We start from the raw sequence: 19,260 nt of genomic DNA, 5'->3' as shown, positions 1-19,260 counted from the left end.
GGCAGAAATTCAGAGAAATCATTTCATTTCTTTGCCCATAAATTTATTGAAGATGTTTGAAAGACCTCTTGTGTCTGATTACAGTGTTGGTTCAGTATTGCTAATCAGTAAGTGAGTGATTAGTGATTGCTCTGTTTCCATGCAATATCTAGTTTCCTGATAGCAATAGCAATAGCATACTAACTGTATATACTGCTTCACAATGCTTCACAGCTCTCTCTAAGCAGTTTACAGAGTCAGCGCATTGCCCCCAACAATCTGGGTCTCATCTTCATTTTACTGACCTTGGAAGGATGGAAGGCTGAGTCAACCTTGAGCCTGGTAAGATTTGAATTGCCAAATTGCAAGCAGCAGGCAATCAGCAGAAGTCACCTGTAATACTGCACTCTAACCACTGCGCCACCGAGGCTCTGATGAACCTTATTGGCTAAATTTACAGTCGTCTTTCTTCTGAGGAGGAAAGAAATCAGACAGCTCATCTTACTGTTATCTTCACAGTGAATCTGTTTGGGTTTGTTTGAGACAGGTTCGCAGCCACCTATACAACTTTACGAGTAAGGATTTGAATCTCAGTTCCTAGTCTAAAATTCTAACCACACTATCACGCTGGCTCTTCTGCTAATGTAGGACATGAATCTCAAACTAGCCCTTGTTCAGAGTACAACCGATATCTGCCAAGCTATCCATGAGACTCGGAGCTTTCAGAATTTCACCTTAAGTTGCAAGAAAGAACTTCTTGGTATTTTGTTGGTGAGTAAAATCAATGCTAGAGAGATGTAGATGTCCTTCCTATACCACTTCCTTTAAAAAAAATGAAACAGTTTCAGTAAATGCCATTTTTAAGACTATACATCTATAAAGCTGTCCTTTAAATACTTCTCTTAATCACATTATGGGAATCCACATCCCTTCAAACTGACTTCTTTCCTATAATTGTGGCAGCACTGATGTTCTACTCTAAACTTCAGAAGACCATTACTGAAGGGAAAAGGAGGAGGAGGTGGTGGTGGTGAAGGAGGAGGAGGAGGAGAAGAGGGAGGGCCCTAAATACTTTATATGCTTTCAGCATTTGATCACTTTTGATGTGTAGACGCTTAGTCAGATCTATGAAGGCATGCCTAATATAAATTCAAGCCCATGGCAAATTTGTCAAATGGGTCATGATACCAATTTCTTCCCAGCTTTGCAAGCAATTCTAGACTTGATTTGCAATGAATAATACTGTTTCTGTGCTTTTACTCCTTCTGCAAGCTTTAAGTAAATCTACAAAATATTTATTTGTATCTGTTCTTCCATTGCCTTACTTATTTTTTTTTAAACCCTAGTGCAAAGATTATAAAAGGATTTTCTTTTTAAAATCACAGGGCATTAACCAGAAATGAGCAGAATCAGATTTTATTCAAACTGGCAGAATTGTGCTCTTGCTCCAGAAATTGTCTTTATGGTAGATTTAGGCAAATGCAGTTAAGTTCTCTTCTAAGGAACTAGTTCCTCTGAAAAAAATCACATATATCTTCTTCATCCTTGCCTAGATGATTATAGTATTCAAAGCCACCCACTGGCTAGCTTTATGAAGTGTAACTTCTGGCAGTCTAAGATATGGGGACTTCAGTTCCCAGAATTTTTGAACATCGCTGCTGCTGCACTCTGCCCAAAGGCCATTCAACTGTAGGAATGCTGCCAAAATTCATAGGTTTTTTTTGCGAATCCCTTTGCCCATGGTGTACTTTTCATTCTTTTTGTCTTATGTATGCTCTTGCACACTCAGGATTTCATTAGAGAAGAACCACTGGATTCTTTGGCAACGCCCCTTCGTCCCAAAGCCATCATTGCTATGGCATTCTTGAGGTAGATATTTCTAGTCCTTGGAAGGTTTATATGGTTATATAGTAAATATTTTATTTCATGCCAGATTCCACATTTGTGACATGAGATTTTGTACCAAAAAATCATAGATCAGTCTTGCCTAAAATTGGACATTCCCTAAACGCATGGGGATTGCAACTCTTAGAATTCCCAGCTGACAAATGGGTGGGAATGCAGGAGTTATGGTTACAACTCATCTGCGGAAAGATGGCCTAATGTTTGATGAAATGTTTTGTGACAGGAAGTCCATAGAAAGATCAAGGGGATAGTAATAGATCAAAACTAGACAAAACCTTGACTAATCTCACACAATCCACAATACAGGTTGTCCTTGACTTACAACTACAATTGAGTCCAAAATTTCTGCTGCTAAACAAGACATTTATTAAGTGAGTTTTAGCCCATTGTATAGGACCTTTCTCACCACAATTGTGAATTGGATCACTGCAGTTGTTCAGTCAGTAACACGGTGGTTAAATGAATCTGGCTTCCCCACTGACTTTACTTGTCAGAAAGTCGCAAAAAGTGATCAGGGTCAATGCAACCGTCACAAATATGAATCAGTTGCCAAGCACCTGAATTCACATTTATCACTGTCGAAGTTTCCTCACGATCACATGATCATGAGGAAACGTTGACAGTGATAAATGTGAAAAACAGGCATAAATCACTTTTTTTCAGTGCCATTGTAACTTCGAATAATCGTAAATGAACTGTCAAGGACTATCTGTAATCTGTATTTTATTGTTCACTCCTTAAGCAATCACTTGCAAATATACAATTATTTCTGAAAAGCTCCTTCCTTTCCCATGTCCAGAAAATCCCTAAAATACTAATTTATTTTCATACAATGCCCTCCCAAGTTCTATCACTAACCTTTATTTTCTCTTGCATCATGTAAGGTGGTAATATAGTTCTCCCGTCTTTCAAGAAAATATTTTTATTATCTCAAAAAATCAATGTATATCAGAGCATAGGGAAAAAAAACAAAGGGAAAAGGACATGGAATTCCTGCATGGCATGCCCTGCAAATTCCCAAGTTTTGTCTTATTCATTGTCCAGATGACAGTTCAAGTTAACTATTCTATTAAGGGCTGATTTTTAGCCTTCAGCTTTAATATATGACCTCTCAGCCCATCTTTCTACGGGTAGCAAATTGAAGCCATCCTTGAACATGGAGGACATTCGCAATCTCCTTGATCAAAGCATCAAAAGTTTGTTTCCCCTCCATCCCCTGGAGCAGCTGAAAGAAAAAGGAGAGACAGAAAGGGATGCTTTATATATTGAGGTAATTGGAGGGAGTTTTTTTTTCCCTAGAAACTTTTCTTTCCCTAGTCTGCTAATGGTTTTGTGGGGTGGGGGGAAACCTCCAGTTCACCCCTGCCTGATATAGGATGCTGGTTTAATTAAACCCTCTGCTTTGAGGATAAAATGATCTGATTCTTAACCATAAAAGATATCAATGTCATATCCAGTCCAGTCATGCCTTCCCCATGCATTTGTATCATTCCTAATCATCTGGCTAAGTTATTAGATCTCTCTCTCTCTCTCTCTCTCTCTCTCTCTCTCTCTCTCTCTCTCTCTCTCTCTCTCTCTCTCTCTCTCTCTCTCTCTCTCTCTCTCTCTCTCTCTCTCCCTCCCTCCCTCCCTCCCTCCCTCCCTCCCTCCCTATCTATATATATCTATATCTATATCCAGTGACGTGCAGTCAGGTGAGGCAAGTGAGGCACAGCCTCACCACTCTCATCATGAAAAAAAAAGTAAAAGGAAAAAGCTGAGCTAGTTACTGCCTCACCGTGGATGACTCTGCTTAACTGTTAAAAAAAGCTGGAAAAGGTACATGTGGGTTGGAGGGAGGGGGAAGAATTCAAACTTCATCCTCCTGGTGCTGTGCAGGGCTTTGGGCAAAGGCTGGAGGGAAGGGCCCTGGCTCGCTTGTGCTCTCCCTCCCCCAGAGTAGTTTGATTGCAGGCAGAGCCAGGTTGTGGGGCCAGTGTGTGTGCTACAGCATGGCTCTTTGCCTGGCTTCCTGCCTCCTCCTGTGGTCTCCTCACTGGTGCTCTCCCTCCCCAAGTGTAGTGACTTCCTCCCCAGGCCCCCATTCATTTCTCTCTCTCACACACACAGCTGGATAAAACTATATAAAAATCTAGCCCAGCTTCACTGATTACAAGTTTGAAAAGGCAATGTGGCTCCACCTGCAATCAAACTACACTTGGGGAGGGAGAGCACAAGCGAGCACTGAGGAGACCACAGGAGGAGGCAGGAAGCCAGGCAAAGAGCCATGCTGTAGTACACACACTTCCCCCCAGCCTCTTTCTTTTGGAAGGCTCAGATCGGCTCCCCTCCGGCTTCTCTGCCTCTCCTCTCACCCCAGCCTGCCAGCAGGAGGTGGTAGGTGGGCTTTATTGTGTTCCAGGCATTTCCCACCCAGACAGCAGGCTGCATTTGCAATGGTGGAGGTGTTTGGGAAAGGCAGCAGGGGAATGGGGGGGGGGCAGAGGAGCTGCTTTCAAGCCACTGGAAAAGATATCCAATCCAACTTTTGTGTGTGTGGGGGGGGTTGTTTGAGAGTGAGTGAGAGAGGGAAGGGGTAGGAGTGATAGTCCAATCCAACTTCTCTCTGTGTGTGTGTGTGTGTGTTTGAGAGAGGGGGAGGAAGGGAGAGAGGGAGGAAGGAGGGGAAGGAGAAGAAAAAGAAAAAGAAAGAAGGAGCAAAGGAGAAAAACAAATGCTGTCGCTTTAAATTGGAACTGAGCATGCCTGGCTGTGGAATTCTGGGAGTTGAAGTCCACAAGTCTAAAAATATTTGAAACTCAGCACTGTGTCAGTGCCTCACCAGTCATAAACCTCACCGCACGTCACTGTCTATATCTATATCTATATCTATATCTATATCTATATCTATATCTATATCTATATCTATATCTATCTATCATCTATCTATCTATCTATCTATCTATCTATCTATCTATCTATCTATCTATCTATCTATCTATCTATCTATCTATCTATCTATCATCTATCTATTATCTATCTAAATGGCTATGTGTATGTATGTTCCAGCATAACTCTGGAACGCCTCGAGCAATTTCAACCAAACATGGTACACAGATGACTTGCTCTCTCTCATTACAAATACTGTGGGGGTAAGACACCCCTAACACCCCTCGGGGGGTGGTGGTGTTCTGTTAATATGCAGCTTGTTGTGCCTTTAAAGGTCTTCTACTGTACTGCCGTAAAATATACATACATATATATATATATATATATATATGTGTGTGTGTGTGTGTGTGTGTGTGTGTGTGTGTGTGTGTGTGTGTGTGTGTGTTACAACCCCTGGTATGCCTAAATATGGGAGGAAGGTCACACTCCCTCTTTCTGTCCCTCGGCTTCATCACAGAAGACCATGCAGGCAGAAAACCATATTTTTTTATTTTTAATGTTGCCTTTTATATTTGTGTTGTATTTGTACTGATAAATAAATAAAGGGAGACTAGGATAGATCTATTTCGAGCTAATTAGTTCTCATCAGCTAGCCATACCCTTACTGGGATTAGAACCCAGGCTGTATATATCTTAGGCAGGAGTCTTAACCACTAAGCCACGGGTTCTCTTCCTTATCAGTTGAGCCAGGGAAATAAGTATATATTTGTGTTACAACCCCTCGTATGCCTAAATATGGGAGGAAGGTCACACTCCCTCTTTCTGTCCCTCGGCTTCATCACAGAAGACCATGCAGGCAGAAAACCATATTTTTTATTTTTTTAATGTTGCCTTTTATATTTGTGTTGTATTTGTACTGATAAATAAATAAAGGGAGACTAGGATAGATCTATTTCGAGCTAATTAGCTCTCATCAGCTAGCCATACCCTTACTGGGATTAGAACCCAGGCTGTATATATCTTAGGCAGGAGTCTTAACCACTAAGCCACGGGTTCTCTTCCTTATCAGTTGAGCCAGGGAAATAAGTATATATTTGTGTATATATATACACACATGTGTCTGTGTCTGTGTTACAAATATATATATATATATATATATATATATACATGTGTGTCTGTGTCTGTGTGTCTGTGTGTCTGTGTCTGTGTGTGCACACGTGCGCGCGCTCGCACTCACGCGTGTGTGTTTTCCAGCTTAACTCTGAAACGTCTCAAGCAATTTCAACCAAACTTGGTACACAGATGACTTACACTCTGGAGAAAAGTACTCTGCGGGGTAAGACACCCCTAAAGCTCCTTGGGGTGTGTGTTCTGTTAAGATACATCCTGTTGTGCCTTAAAGTGGCTTCTATTGTACAGTGTAGTGGAGTTGCCATGGTAACGGCTTCAAAGTACTCCACAAGGGGGCTCCCTTTGGCAAGGGGGAATATCCAACATTAGAAATTGTGTTTGGTCCAGACATTTCCCCCCTATAAATAAATACCTGGGCAAAGCCAGGTTATCAGCACTAGTGACTAATATATCTCGGAATGGCATCAAAGTGGAAAAACTAATATAGATTATGTTAGCAATAGAATATGTGTAGTTTAGGACTGAACTGCAGGGTCCTTGGTGTTCTCCGAGCGTGGTGGTTTTTCTTGTAAACCTTTCAGTAGGTAAATCATTCCCTGCTAGTAGGGAATGGGACTGCTCTCATTTGATATACTAGTGGTTTGCCCTCTCAATCTTGGTCAATATTGTTTACTGTGAGCTTAACCCCACTCCCTACTCAGACTGATGACATCACCTACTTGGATAGTGAAACATCTACTAGAAAACAATCAAGCTGAAAGAGCAGCAATGATCCCCATAGATTTTTTTTTTCAAAATTGCCTTTCTACTCAGGGTTTGATTAGTCAAACATTTTTTTCCCAAAAACTCTGAAAAAAAATAAATCGATGGATGAGCAGATGGATGGAGAATGTGTGCATGTACAAGTGCGGGTTTGTAAAGAACAGATTCCAATGCAGGTTCACACATAACCTTGCCCGCTCGATGTGTCTTCCTATTGGAGAGAAGAGTCCAGTGGTGGGTTGCAGGGTACACCCAGGTGCGGGCATGCCGGAGCCTGCCCGGAGCACCAGGTACCGTTCCAGTACAGTGGTCCCGGGGGCCTGCCCACCCGCCTCCCACCCACGCTCCTTACCTGTCCTTTAAAACCGTTGGCACTTCCCCACAAGCACATGGCGCATACAGTGCCTGTGTGATGCTCCGCCGAGCAGCTGGAGCATTATGGAGGCTTAAGGAGGCGTCGCTGGAAGGTAAAATGCATGCATGTGCTGTGCACGTGTGAGCGCACACTGGCACGTTCATGTGGAGGACGCTGGGGCCCATTGCAACTGTACCGGTTGCAATGGGATCCGGAACCCACCACTGGAAGAGTCAGTGTCTTTTCTTCAGCAGAATGATTCTTGGGGAGATAATTCTGAGTGGGGGAAAAAACTATTTTCTCAGCAAGAAAATAATTAACACCTGCAAGACAAATATAGGAACTTTGAAAGGGGACCTCGAGATAAGGCCAGATCTCTTCCCTAGGCAGATCTCTCTCTCTCTCTCTCTAGAACCATTAATAAAGTTTGAAAACAAATAAGTGCTTATGGTGAGCTAATCAGAAGAGAATGGTCCTCTGTTGGATCTTCTAATCTTATATCTAATTTGGCTCCTAGACCTCACCATTTTTATTGTGTTTTTAGTCTCTCTACACTGATTCAATGGATGCTTTTGGGAAACTCGTGAAGAGCATGGTTGAGGAACACACAACGTCTGAGCTAATGGATGAAATGTTCCAGGTAAGTAATGTTTGTTTGCTGACATTAGGTAATCTGGAAATTGCAACCCGTTTAGTTGCTCAGCATATTTTCTGATTTGTTGATTTCCAGTTAGGATTTCATCACATTCTGTATACAAAAGATTGGTCCTATTGCAACTGGGCACTGAATCCAACTCATATCATAGTACGATAAAAAAGATAAAATCATTTGGGCAAGACAACATCCAGGAAAAGCTAGCTATCATAACACCACACGATGGGTGACTTGAAGACTGATTTATTCATTATAATTTTTTCCCCATCTGATTTAAACACTTCCTAGCAGGAAAGCAAGGTATCAATATTTGAAATAAAAGTAAGAAATTATTCCTGCATTACTCAATCTATTAGGACCATCATAACGACTAGTATTCATTCTTACATTCAATAACAAGACACAAATACTATAAAAATAGCAATCTGATGTTAGCCCAATAAACACATTTTCAATTAGACCAACATTTTTATATGTGCAAACAAATGTTAGTCCTGAAGCATGACATTTCATGAAATGCAATCATACTGCATTTCAAAGACTATTTCTTCACCCAATCCTCAATAAATCTGTCAGACAATTGTTCTAAAAACTTGAAAAGCTATATGTGCGCTAACTTTATATATTATATTATTGCCTATTACCCAACAATAGACCAATGCCAATAGTTTTGTCCAAATACCAGTGCTTTTAGTTTTTTTTAATGCCTCATAGAAAATACTAAATTTATTATTATTTATTGTTATGTTATCCCCCATAATCTACTCAGACCTATATTCCTAATGTCTACAGCTTGATTCTCTCTCCCTCATCAAGAAAACACATACTCCCATAGCCAAGATGGGAGAAAAATTAGAAAGCTTGAGGGAATTCTATTATCTCCAGTTGGAGGTTTTCCACATCTCATTTCATCTCATATCATGCAAGTTTCTAACAGAAGCAAAGGGTGGTGGTTTTTTAAATCTTTATTCATTATATATGACCCTTCATCCCAAAAGGTCTTCCTCTCTAGATAGCAATGTGGGAAAACCTGATTTTAAAAATGGAATGAAATATATATATTTCATATAAAAACAAATATAAAAAGGCAACATTAAAAATATGGTTTTCTGCCTGGATGGTCTCCTGCAGTGAGCCGATAGGCAGAAAGGGGGAGTAGTGAGTTCCCTCTCATATTTGGGCATACCAGGGGTTGTAACACAAATACTATTTCCCTGGCTCAGCTGATAAGGAGGAGAGCCTGTGGCTTAGTGGCTAATACATCTGCCTAATATTTAATACAGCCCAGGTTCGAATCCCAGTAAGGGTATGGCTAGCTGATGAGAGCTAAATAGCTTGAAATAGATCTATACTAGTCTCTCTTTATTTATTTATTAGCACAAATACAACACAAATATAAAAAGGCAACATTAAAAATATGGTTTTCTGCCTGGATGGTCTCCTGCAGTGAGCCGATAGACAGAAAGGGGGAGTAGTGAGTTCCCTCCCATATTTGGGCATACCAGGGGTTGTAACATACATACATACATACATACATACATACATACATACATACATACATACATACAAATGGCTATGTGTGTATGTGTATGTTCCAGCATAACTCTGGAACTCCTTGAGCAATTTCAACCAAACGTGGTACATAAGTTACTTACTCTCTGGAAACAAATACTGTGGAGGTAAGACACCTCTAACCCCCCCTCGGGAGGGGTGTTCTGTTAAGAGCCTGTTGTGCCTTAAAACGGCTTCTACCGTACTGCCTTAAAATGGCTTCTTGTGTACAGCACTGTGGAATTGCTTCACAGTAGTCCACAAGGGGGCTCCCTCTGGTAAGGGGAAAAATCCAATTAGAAATTTCAGCAACGTTCATGGAAGAAGGGATAAATAAATACCCAGGCAGCGCCAGGTTATCAGCTAGTAATTAATGAAATTACTGGAAAAAATTATGACAGATTCTGATATCATCCTTCCTGTCTCCTTGTTTGATCAACAGCTCATAGACCCTTGGTTCACTGAAACAGAATGGAGCAGAGAGCGGGCATTGCAAGCTATTTTCCATGCCCTTGTTGCATTTCAGGAAAAGGTTTATCTCCCTGTGAGTTATCTACTCTTCTTCTTGCTGGCAATCTGTGAGGGGCCAAGAGGCTCCTCATTCATCTGGAGCCTATATTGCAGCGATGGTGAACCTTTTTTGGCTCGCATGCCATAAGGGGAAGGAGCACAGGGGGGGGGTCATGTGTGTGCATGCCGCACCCATAATGCAATGTGCGACACCCCTCAGTGTGTGGAGCATGAGTGGAGCATGAGAGGTGCTCCCCCCATGTTTTACATGCTTTTTTCACCCTCCCCAGGCTCCAGAGGCTTTATAGGAGCCTGGGAGGGCGAAAACAGCCTCCCCCGCCCCTCTGGAGGCCTTCCGGGGCTTCAGTTACCTTCAGGAGGCTAAAAACGACCCTACGCTCGTATGGTCATTTTTAGTTTTCCGGAGACTTCAGGGAAGCCTCCAGAAGGTCCCTGAAGCCTCCTGAAGGCTTAAACCGACCCTACGAGCAACCCGGAAGTCCATTCCCAAACTTCCGGTTTGCCCATAGGGCCGGTTTTTTGCGCTCCGGAGGCTTCAGGGAAGGGCCTCTGGGGGGGCTCTTTTCACCCTCCCCAAGCTCCTATAAAGCCTCTGGAGCCTGGGGAGAGCAAAAAAATGGCTTTAAAAAAGGCTGAATTCAGCTGGCCAGCGCGCACATGTGCGCTGGCCAGCTGACAAGGCAACGCCTGTGCCCTGGCAAATGGCTCCGCGTGCCACCTGTGGCACACGTGCCATAGGTTCGCCATCTCAGCTATCTTGGAATCCAATATATCTGTACATCTGTTGAACACTAGGATAGACCATACTGGCTTATTCTTTCAGTTTTGGGGTGTTTATCTTAAATGAGCATTAACCAGGATGACAGAAATATGAGAAAGCCTATGTTCAGAACAAATGTTTGTTTAAGTTATACATACGCACATAGGTACTACTTTATACTATGTCCTTGAAGAAAAGTGGCATTGTTTACATGAGTTGGATTGATGGGCAAACTTGTCTAAGGGCAGTCAACCTCTCTGGCCTGGGAATCAGGTGTCATGCTCTGACCAGGGAGGAGAGAATTTCGGGAATGAAAAATATCCAATCAAAGAAGAAATTTCTGGGCCAATCTCAAGCAATAACAAATGTTTAGCCAAATCTCCAATCAAAGCTTTCCTCCTCCTTTGGCAGGAGGGAGAAAATTTTCAACAATTTGGATCCCGAGTTGCATTCCTAGCTCCATACACCTGTGACAATTCCATCCAATGCCGGCAGTGGGCCGCCCAATGCATCACCTGCCTCATTCGTATACAAGGTAAGGGCATGAAATGAGCAAAGGGTCTCCAACCTTTGTTTTCTCTCCTTTGCACGAATCAAAGGCCTAAGGACCAGTGAACCAAAGGCATACAGTTGACACTTACCTCATCAACACAACTCTAACGGCAATAGGATCAGGACTGAGGGCTGGGAAGATATGGGTGGTTTAGAACATTTACATTTGCTTAATTTATATTTATTTATTTATAAAATTTATACAGTCACCTACTCACTCACAGCGACTCTAGGTGGCTTACAAACAATAAAAAAAAATAGCATAGAAAATTAAAATAAATGAATACATAAATAAAATAAAAAACAATAACCTATTACCCTTGGTGACAACACACAGTCAAATAAGGCATTTGATGGGCTCCCTCACACCCTGGAATCCCCAAACCCACTGACAAAATCAAGTCTTCAGATGGCCTGGGGAACCCAGAGTGTGAGGGAGCCATCAAAATACTTGTTTGACTTTGTGTTGTTGCTGGGGTGGGTGGTTATTGTTTTTATTTATTCTTTAAAAATATTTTCATATTCATTTTTTTCCATTGTTTGTAAGCTTTGAGTAGATGACTATATAAATAAATAAATAAATAAATGTGTGTGTGTGTGTTTATGTGTGCATGTGTGTGTGTGTGGCTGTGGCTGTGGCTGTGTGTGTGTGCGTGTGTGTGCGTGCTCGCACTCGCGTGTGTGTTTTCCAGCTTAACTCTGAAACGCCTCAAGCAATTTCAACCAAACTTGGTACACAGATGACTTACACTCTGGAGAAAAGTACTCTGTGGGGTAAGACACCCCTAAAGCCCCTTGGGGTGTGTGTTCTGTTAAGATACATCCTGTTGTGCCTTAAAGTGGCTTCTATTGTACAGTGTAGTGGAGTTGCCATGGTAATGGCTTCACAGTACTCCACAAGGTAAGGGAGAAAATCAAACATTAGAAATTATGTTTTGTCCTGACATTTCCCCCCCTAAATAAATACCCAGGCAACGCCAGGTTATTGGCAAATAGATCAGATCTTCAGTGATGGAGACTTTGCTTCCTCAAATCTCCTTTTTAGAGTTCACTGTCAGTTTTGTCTCTCTCACTGTTGAGTCTTTAGATAAAATGGTTTTGACACAAGTTCCTCCTTTCATCTGCAAGGCTGGATCATTCTAGCAGATCTCTGCTGGAGATCTCATTCTAATAAAAAGCACCTATGACTCCTGGAGGAATGTTAGTGGATGATTCTGTCTAACATGAAATAATCACTCAAAACCAAAACAATATTTAGTCTTATATTTAATAACAGGAGCGAACTAGTCAGAAAATGGTTCAATTATTCCTCTCTTCCTTCTCTCAGCTAGGTCACAAGCTACGTATGTAGAAGACAAAGAAATGGAATCTGCTTATGCTAATCTACAAACAGAGGGTTTTGGGGACCTTCTCAGGGCATCTTCCAAAATGGCCAAGGTGATTGTGGTTTGGGCTGACAGGTTTTCTCTTTTGGGGGGCAGGCCCCCCAGGATACGGAGTAAAATGCTATCTGGTTCTCACACACAGACCTGGGTACTTCCCTTCTACCATCTATCTCTCACTCTCTTCCTCCCTCCTTCCCTTTCAAGATTTTGGGTAGATCAAAGCAGCACTTAAAGCTGGAATCTTTGCACATCTTAGGGAGAAAATGATGAGAATCAGGAAAGGCCTGCCAAGCTACACTTTCTTAACATAACCTATTTGATCATTCTGGGAAAAACTCTCTTTGATCCCTACTTTAGGGAAGTAAAGGAAACGGAGGCTAGAAGATGGTTCTCAGTAGCTCATACTCTGCAGATTGTATTAGTTCGCTACCTGGTTGCATTCGGGAAGATGCTGAAGATGTTCAGTAAAACATTCTCAAAAATTAAACTTTACAATCTTGTTGTTTTTATTGATTAATTAGATGGGGGTTGTTTGCTTAATTGACTTAATTGTTGCTTTCATTTATATCATAGGCGTGCCGTTTGGGATATATCACATAAACATTTCTAACTGTAGCGAAATGTAAATTATATAAATAAACAAATGAAGCATGCACCAATTGATGAGCTATAGATTTCTTATGACCTCATCTATTTATATTGACAGGTGGTCAGTGCTTATTTTCCACCAGATCAAGGTCTTGATTTTGTCGCAAGCATCCTGGAAGTTTTAGTATCTGGAAACAAAATGTGTGCCATTGCTGCTGGTCACTGGCTCCTAACCATCCTTCAAGATTGTGGAAATGCAATGGAAGGACAGGTGATTCTTTGCCACAATATGAACCTTTTAAAACATTGCTTCACGTAGAGTAGGATGGACATTTTTTTAGTGGCCAGATGTTAGTTCTAACACATTATTGAAGGTCAAGTATACAGTGGATAGAGCAGGATTTTTCTCCTGTCCCAGATGTGGGATGGAGATTTGGCAGGCAGATTCTGATATATCTATTTATGTCACCAAGTATTCCTTATTAAGGATGGTTAAGACAAGATACTCTTACATTTATATAAACTTTCTAAGAATTGCAGTTAATCTAGTTACAGTATAACAGAAGCAGTCCATTGTAGTTCTAGAACTGTACACAATTTTCAGACCGCTTTAGAAATTCCTATGGAACAGATTAAATATCAGGCATAAGAGCCACTTGTTAAATTTAAGGGAATGACCCACGTCCCTTATGTGCAATTATTATTTGATGTGCTTAACAAATGGGAGTGCAGGTGTCGATGTTGCTCCTTCTAGATCTCAGCAGTCCTGGATGTATTCTACAGTCACTTGCCTATCATCAAGCAGGATGACTTGAGACAGTTTCTCATGGATGCCTTGTCCATTGTAGCTCATTTTCATTTGGATGCTGTGTTTAGCAGCCTATTGTGCCGGCGCCTTCCAATGGATAGGTATGTGACCAAATTTAAATCAAGATCTATAGTTGTTTGAGAAGGTGACTTCTTTATGTCTCTACGGATCCAGGGAACCTTTAGATTTCAGTTAGTGGAGTTTAAGGAGGCGAGTAATCAACCTTTGACCTTAGATTCCTCTTTGTACCTAGATTCCCAGGGGAGAGAAAATACTGGGAAAATGGAATCACCATTTTTGAATGTTTAGATTATATTAACCTCTCAGGAAATGCTACTCTTGTATATCAACATCTGACTGACCTTTACTTTTTCTAAATAAAGGGAGGGTGCAGAGGAATCTATTTCTTGCATACATGCCATAACTTGTGTGCTTAAGACTGAGATGTGTATTTTGTGTCAAGAGTAGCTATAAATCTTATGCATATTCATTGGCATCAAAACTGAAATATCAAATAAGCGAATAAGTAGCACTATACATTCTGCCTTACATTACCTTGGTACCCCATATAGATGTTGACAATGCGTGTTGTATTTTTTGAATACAAGCTTTTGGTGCAAAAGCTTATCAGATGATGCTTTCCTTTTTCCCTTGCTGAATTTTAGTGAGACAGGTGAACTTTGGAGATCTCTGGGTAGAGATGTATCCCTGGCCTTGCTCATCCTTCCAAAACTAGCAAGCAGAATAACAAAGCCCACAGACTCAGAAACAATTTTGCACTTCACCAACGAAGATATTGTGGAATTTGCAGAAGAAGAGCCTCTCAAAGTAAGTGAGATAGAAGAAAACCTAGGTTTTTTTTTTTCTGTGAATCTTTTCAAGAAGACATTAGGGAGATAGGCTGAATTATTCTCCAGGCATTCTGAATGGCATAAACATTAGAGAACTTGAGTTTTTTGTAATAGGGTTTCTTTTATTCTGAGTGATTCCTAGAAAAATGGAGATAAATAATGTGACTGCTGAAAGATGTTGAATTATCACAGCTGAGCATTGGCCTCCATCTAGGTAGTCAGTTTACTAACACTCTCAAACTCCAACAAACAGTGTTAACACAAAAATACTGGTTGGTTGGCAGTGACGTTCGGTGAGGTTTATGGCTGGTGACGTCATCAGGAAGGCCTCAGCCTGCTGCACACGTGGTCCCATTCCCTGCCTTCCTGAGTCAACATGAAGGGGACCGCGGAGCGTACTCTGCACAGCTTGTGCTCCGCGGTCCCCTTCAGGAAGGCAGGGAATTGGACCATGTGTGCATTTTCCCCTTTCCCCTTTTTTTCTTTTCATGATGAGAGCGGTGAGGCTCTGCCTCCCCTGCCTCTCCTGACCGCACGTCCCTGTTGGTTGGTTAGTTACCATCAATCAATGCTAACAAATGTTCTCAGGTAAGGATATGGAAAGAAATATACAGAAGACACAAAAGTTGGTTGAAAGATGGGCAGCTATATACCTGTGTTTCCCCCAAAATAAGACAGGATCTTATTTTCTTTTGACCCCCGAAATAAGCACTTGGCCTTATTTTCAGAGAGGTCTTAGTATTTTTGAGGTGCAGGAGGCGGCAAGTGTGGTCACCTCATGGCTGCTGCTGTGTTGCAATCTTTTCGGGGAGGGCTTATTTTGGGGGGAGGGATTATTTTAGCTCATACACTCAAAAGCCCGATTGGGCTTATTATCTGGGAAAACAGGGTAAATGTAATAAATAAATAAATACAAGTTCCATTTCTGTAAATAACACCAGTTTTTGAAAAAGGACTAATGTGGTGCTGTAAAGAGAAATGGCACCTTGTCCTAACTCTTAATCTAAAAATTCCAAAGTGTCCACTACTCTTGGCAGGAATATTGAAACTGCATCGGGCATTTTTCCTAATCATTTTCCTTCTGTTCAATAATTAACATTTAATCTTTTATTTCTATAAATATTTGATGAGATCATGAATTTTGTGGGACTCTCTTCTCCCAAGAAGTGCAGCTCACACAGCTTTTATGACATTTTGCCACTAGGCCCATCATCTGTTTTATTGAGCATCTATTAGGATAAATATTGCTTCTGATTTTCTGTGCTTTATTATTTTTATACCTTTGTTCTTCATTAAAGTTTTACTTTTGTTTGTTATTCTTACCTTAATTTATTTATTTTTAGTGAAAGGAGGAATATAAATAGAATAAATACATTCATAAATCCAAGTGTTTTTAAAAAATTAAAGTGTCCCAAGAATGGAGAGAAACCACCACACCGGTCCTGGGCTACTGAGCCTGACCACACTGCAATACTTTGGGGACAATAAACTGACCTTTAACTACCAATCCAAGGCACTATTTCCATTTCTTGAATCTGTGGCTTGTCTGTGAATCTGTTGACTTAGAAAATAAAGGGTATAGTTTAGGAGTAGCTGCTGCTACTGCCGGTTCGCTCAGGGATGCGCTGAAAGCACCCTATGGGATGCACACTATGCATGCATACACATGCACACTGCAACAAAAAATGCTCTGTGCAGAAGGCAAAAACAAAATGGTAGCATCTATGGCGTTGCCAAAAGAACTGGATCAAGGGCATGGCAGGCCTAGGTCGTTTCCAGATCTAGCGATCCAGCTTCCTACTGGTTCAGCTGAACCGATCCGAATATCTCTGGTGTAGTTAAGGTTTAGCCTCCGGAGTTCACAAATATCCCTTCCAATAGCATTGAGAAAAACATTGTCCTTCTTATATTGCCTGGAGCAACTTTTGGTAAAACCATATGATTAGGGGAAGGGTCCTCACAAAGCCCAAATGTCCATTACATTAAGCTTTATCTTCCACGATTTGTTTTGCTTTCTCAAGGATTGGAAAGAAAGTTCCATATTTCAGTCTCTTCTTCCTTTTCCCAGGCCACCTGTGCCATCTACGAAATCCTTTCTGTTCTGCAAGCGAAAAAAGCCCTCCAACAGGTGTTCCCAGAGCTCTTTTGTGCTCTGCTGTGGCAGGTCAGCAAAACTTTGGGGCAAAAGATGCCTTTATCTGAGGGCCGACGGAAGCTGTTTGTAAGAGAACAACTGTCTGAAGGCAACCCATGCAGGTAAATCTTCCTCTCTCAACCGCTCATCTTTTCTTTTAATAGTGGAAAGAGAACTTCTTATAAAGTAAATTTGCTTCCATCAGAAGATTTTCTGCGTAGCATGACCAGGGCAGACATAAACTGTTATTGTTAAAGGTCAGTCTTAACACACAAGCAGAGTGGGCTGGAGGTTTTTGATATTCCATGTTCTTTTTCTTGGATAGACTCTCTGTGTCAAGCCTGAAGGCTCTAGTATTAAAGCTCACCTGTGACCCATCGTTGGCAGAAATTAGAGAAGTGAGTATCTGGGCATTACTCCGAGATCCTAAAACCCACCAGGAAGGTGTCTGCCTGCTAATACGGTAAGAGAATTGTCAGTGATTACCTAGTGGCTTTAAGTACAGGGACAATAGAGCTCTTTGTACCAGTTTTGGAAAACACAGTTGAAAGAGTGAGTTAATTCATTTGTGTGTTTCTTCTGGACACCGGCAAACTGATGCTGAATTATATAAGCCTTGCTCTGACTCAATAGCATAACTTGTCTTGCATTCTTAAGCTTTCCATAAGGTCTTCGCTCACCATTTCCCCCAATATTTAAAGGAAAATATTAGCTACATCAAAAATCTTTAAATAAAAATCTTGAGTTATTTTAACTATGACCCTAGTATTAGATATGGATGGATGATAGATAGAGATAGAGATAGAAATACTGTATTTTTCCGACTATAAGACACACCAGAGTATAAGATGCACCATGATTTTGAAGAGATAATAAAAAAAAAAGGTTTTTACACTCTGCAGGCCTCTCAAACCCTCTGCACTCCTCATTTTTTGCAAAAAAAGGGGGGGGGCATGCAGAGCTTTGCGAGGCTTGTAGTGCTCCTGGGAGCTGGGGGAGGAATGAGCAAAAATGGTCCATTTTTTGCTCATTTTTGCCCTCCCCAGCCCCCAGAGACAGAAAGAAACAGAGACAGAAAGAGACAGAGACAGAGAGACAGACAAAGACAGAGAAAGAGACAGAGACACACACACAGAGATACATACATACATTGATGCTCTCTAGCCACATCATCATCCAATTCTTGTTTTCCCTCTTTTCTCCAATTGGTCTTAATTCTGACCCTGTATTGGCAAATATAAAAGGAATACAATACATGCATACCAGTGGTGGGTTTCAAAATTTTTTAGAACCTCTTCTGTAGGTGTGGCCTGCTTTGTGGGAGTGGCTTGCTGGCCATGTGACTAGGTGGGAGTGGCTTGCCAGCCATGTGACTGGATGGGAGTGGCTTGCCAGCCATGTGACTGGGTGGGCATGGCCAACTTGTAAAATGTGGTGAAACTCACTTAACAACACTCTTGCTTAGCAACCAAAATGTTGGCTCAGAAACTCTGGCATTTGAAGCACGCAAGTCTTAAAGCTGTCAATTTACAAGACCCTTGCACCCCTAACCCTTTAGAAAAAAAACCCAGGGGTGTTGAAACTTGACAGCTTTAAGACCTGTGGACTTTAACTCCCAGAATTCCTCCTCTCGCTCTTCCTCTTGATGATGTGCAGACGGGTGGGGGGAGGCAGCTGGAACCGGTTCTAAACGGCACTGTAGATTTGTGGAACCTCTTCTATAGAAGAGGTTAGAACTGGCAGGAACCCACCCCTGATGCATACCATTTGCATATCCTGGGAAACTGCACAACTCCTCCTGACTCTAAACAACACTCATAGCAATGGAGAAGGAGAACATGGTGATGGCTCTACAATTGAGTTGCAAGTAGTAAATAAGTTTCACAGACAGGAAGGGAAGCTGCAAGGCAAGAGACAGTTAGCATAATAAACAAGGAGTAGTAATCAAATTCTTCCAGGGAAAGGTCTTGTCACATATGATGCTGCTTTGGACTAAATGAGTTCTGTTTTGGAACTTGGCCCATATCACTAAAGCAGTCTTTCTTTATCTTTCAGTTGTTTGTTTCAGAGTAGACTTCTTCACTACAAAACTATTCAGAATATCCTACCATGGATAAATTCAGACTCCCAGAAGCTCCGACTAACAGGAACTGCCTTTTTGACAGAAGTAAGTCTTAGGACCTAGAATGCTGATAGCCTTAAAGGGTTGGAGACAAGTTAGCAAGAGAGGGGACCTTTAATTTACATTTATTTATTTAGTAATTCATTCATTCATTCATTCATTCAATTAGCTAGTTAATTAGTAAATCAAATTTATGTAGCCTCTTGTATGAAGTGACTCTGGGTAGCATGGGCAGCATGCAACATTAAAATAAAACAAGAATATAGTCATTATAAAAACCATTATTATAAAAACAGCCATTATATAAATATAGACAAGTTATT

General features: G+C 41.3%; 1 protein-coding gene across 1 annotated transcript in view; it reads left to right on the top strand.

Moving 5' to 3' along the window:
- The window catches only part of LOC309384041 (maestro heat-like repeat-containing protein family member 2B), a gene marked incomplete at both ends in the record, with an annotated part of 69,895 nt that overhangs the window by 39,960 nt on the left and 10,675 nt on the right, over window positions 1-19,260 (top strand). Inside the window, 13 exons of the mRNA XM_081937200.1 lie at window positions 628-750; window positions 1,769-1,848; window positions 3,019-3,154; window positions 7,545-7,640; window positions 9,649-9,750; window positions 10,909-11,032; window positions 12,377-12,486; window positions 13,141-13,293; window positions 13,777-13,931; window positions 14,496-14,658; window positions 16,750-16,937; window positions 17,141-17,278; window positions 18,871-18,982. Coding sequence (XP_081793326.1) covers window positions 628-750; window positions 1,769-1,848; window positions 3,019-3,154; window positions 7,545-7,640; window positions 9,649-9,750; window positions 10,909-11,032; window positions 12,377-12,486; window positions 13,141-13,293; window positions 13,777-13,931; window positions 14,496-14,658; window positions 16,750-16,937; window positions 17,141-17,278; window positions 18,871-18,982 — 1,680 coding nt within the window. The remainder of the gene's footprint in view (window positions 1-627; window positions 751-1,768; window positions 1,849-3,018; window positions 3,155-7,544; window positions 7,641-9,648; window positions 9,751-10,908; window positions 11,033-12,376; window positions 12,487-13,140; window positions 13,294-13,776; window positions 13,932-14,495; window positions 14,659-16,749; window positions 16,938-17,140; window positions 17,279-18,870; window positions 18,983-19,260) is intronic.

This window comes from Natrix helvetica (assembly GCF_964273705.1).
Source record: "Natrix helvetica genome assembly, chromosome: 1".
Lineage (NCBI taxonomy): Eukaryota > Metazoa > Chordata > Lepidosauria > Squamata > Natricidae > Natrix > Natrix helvetica.
The sequence above is the reverse complement of the archived record's forward strand: the minus strand, read 5'-3'. Positions and strand labels throughout refer to the sequence as shown.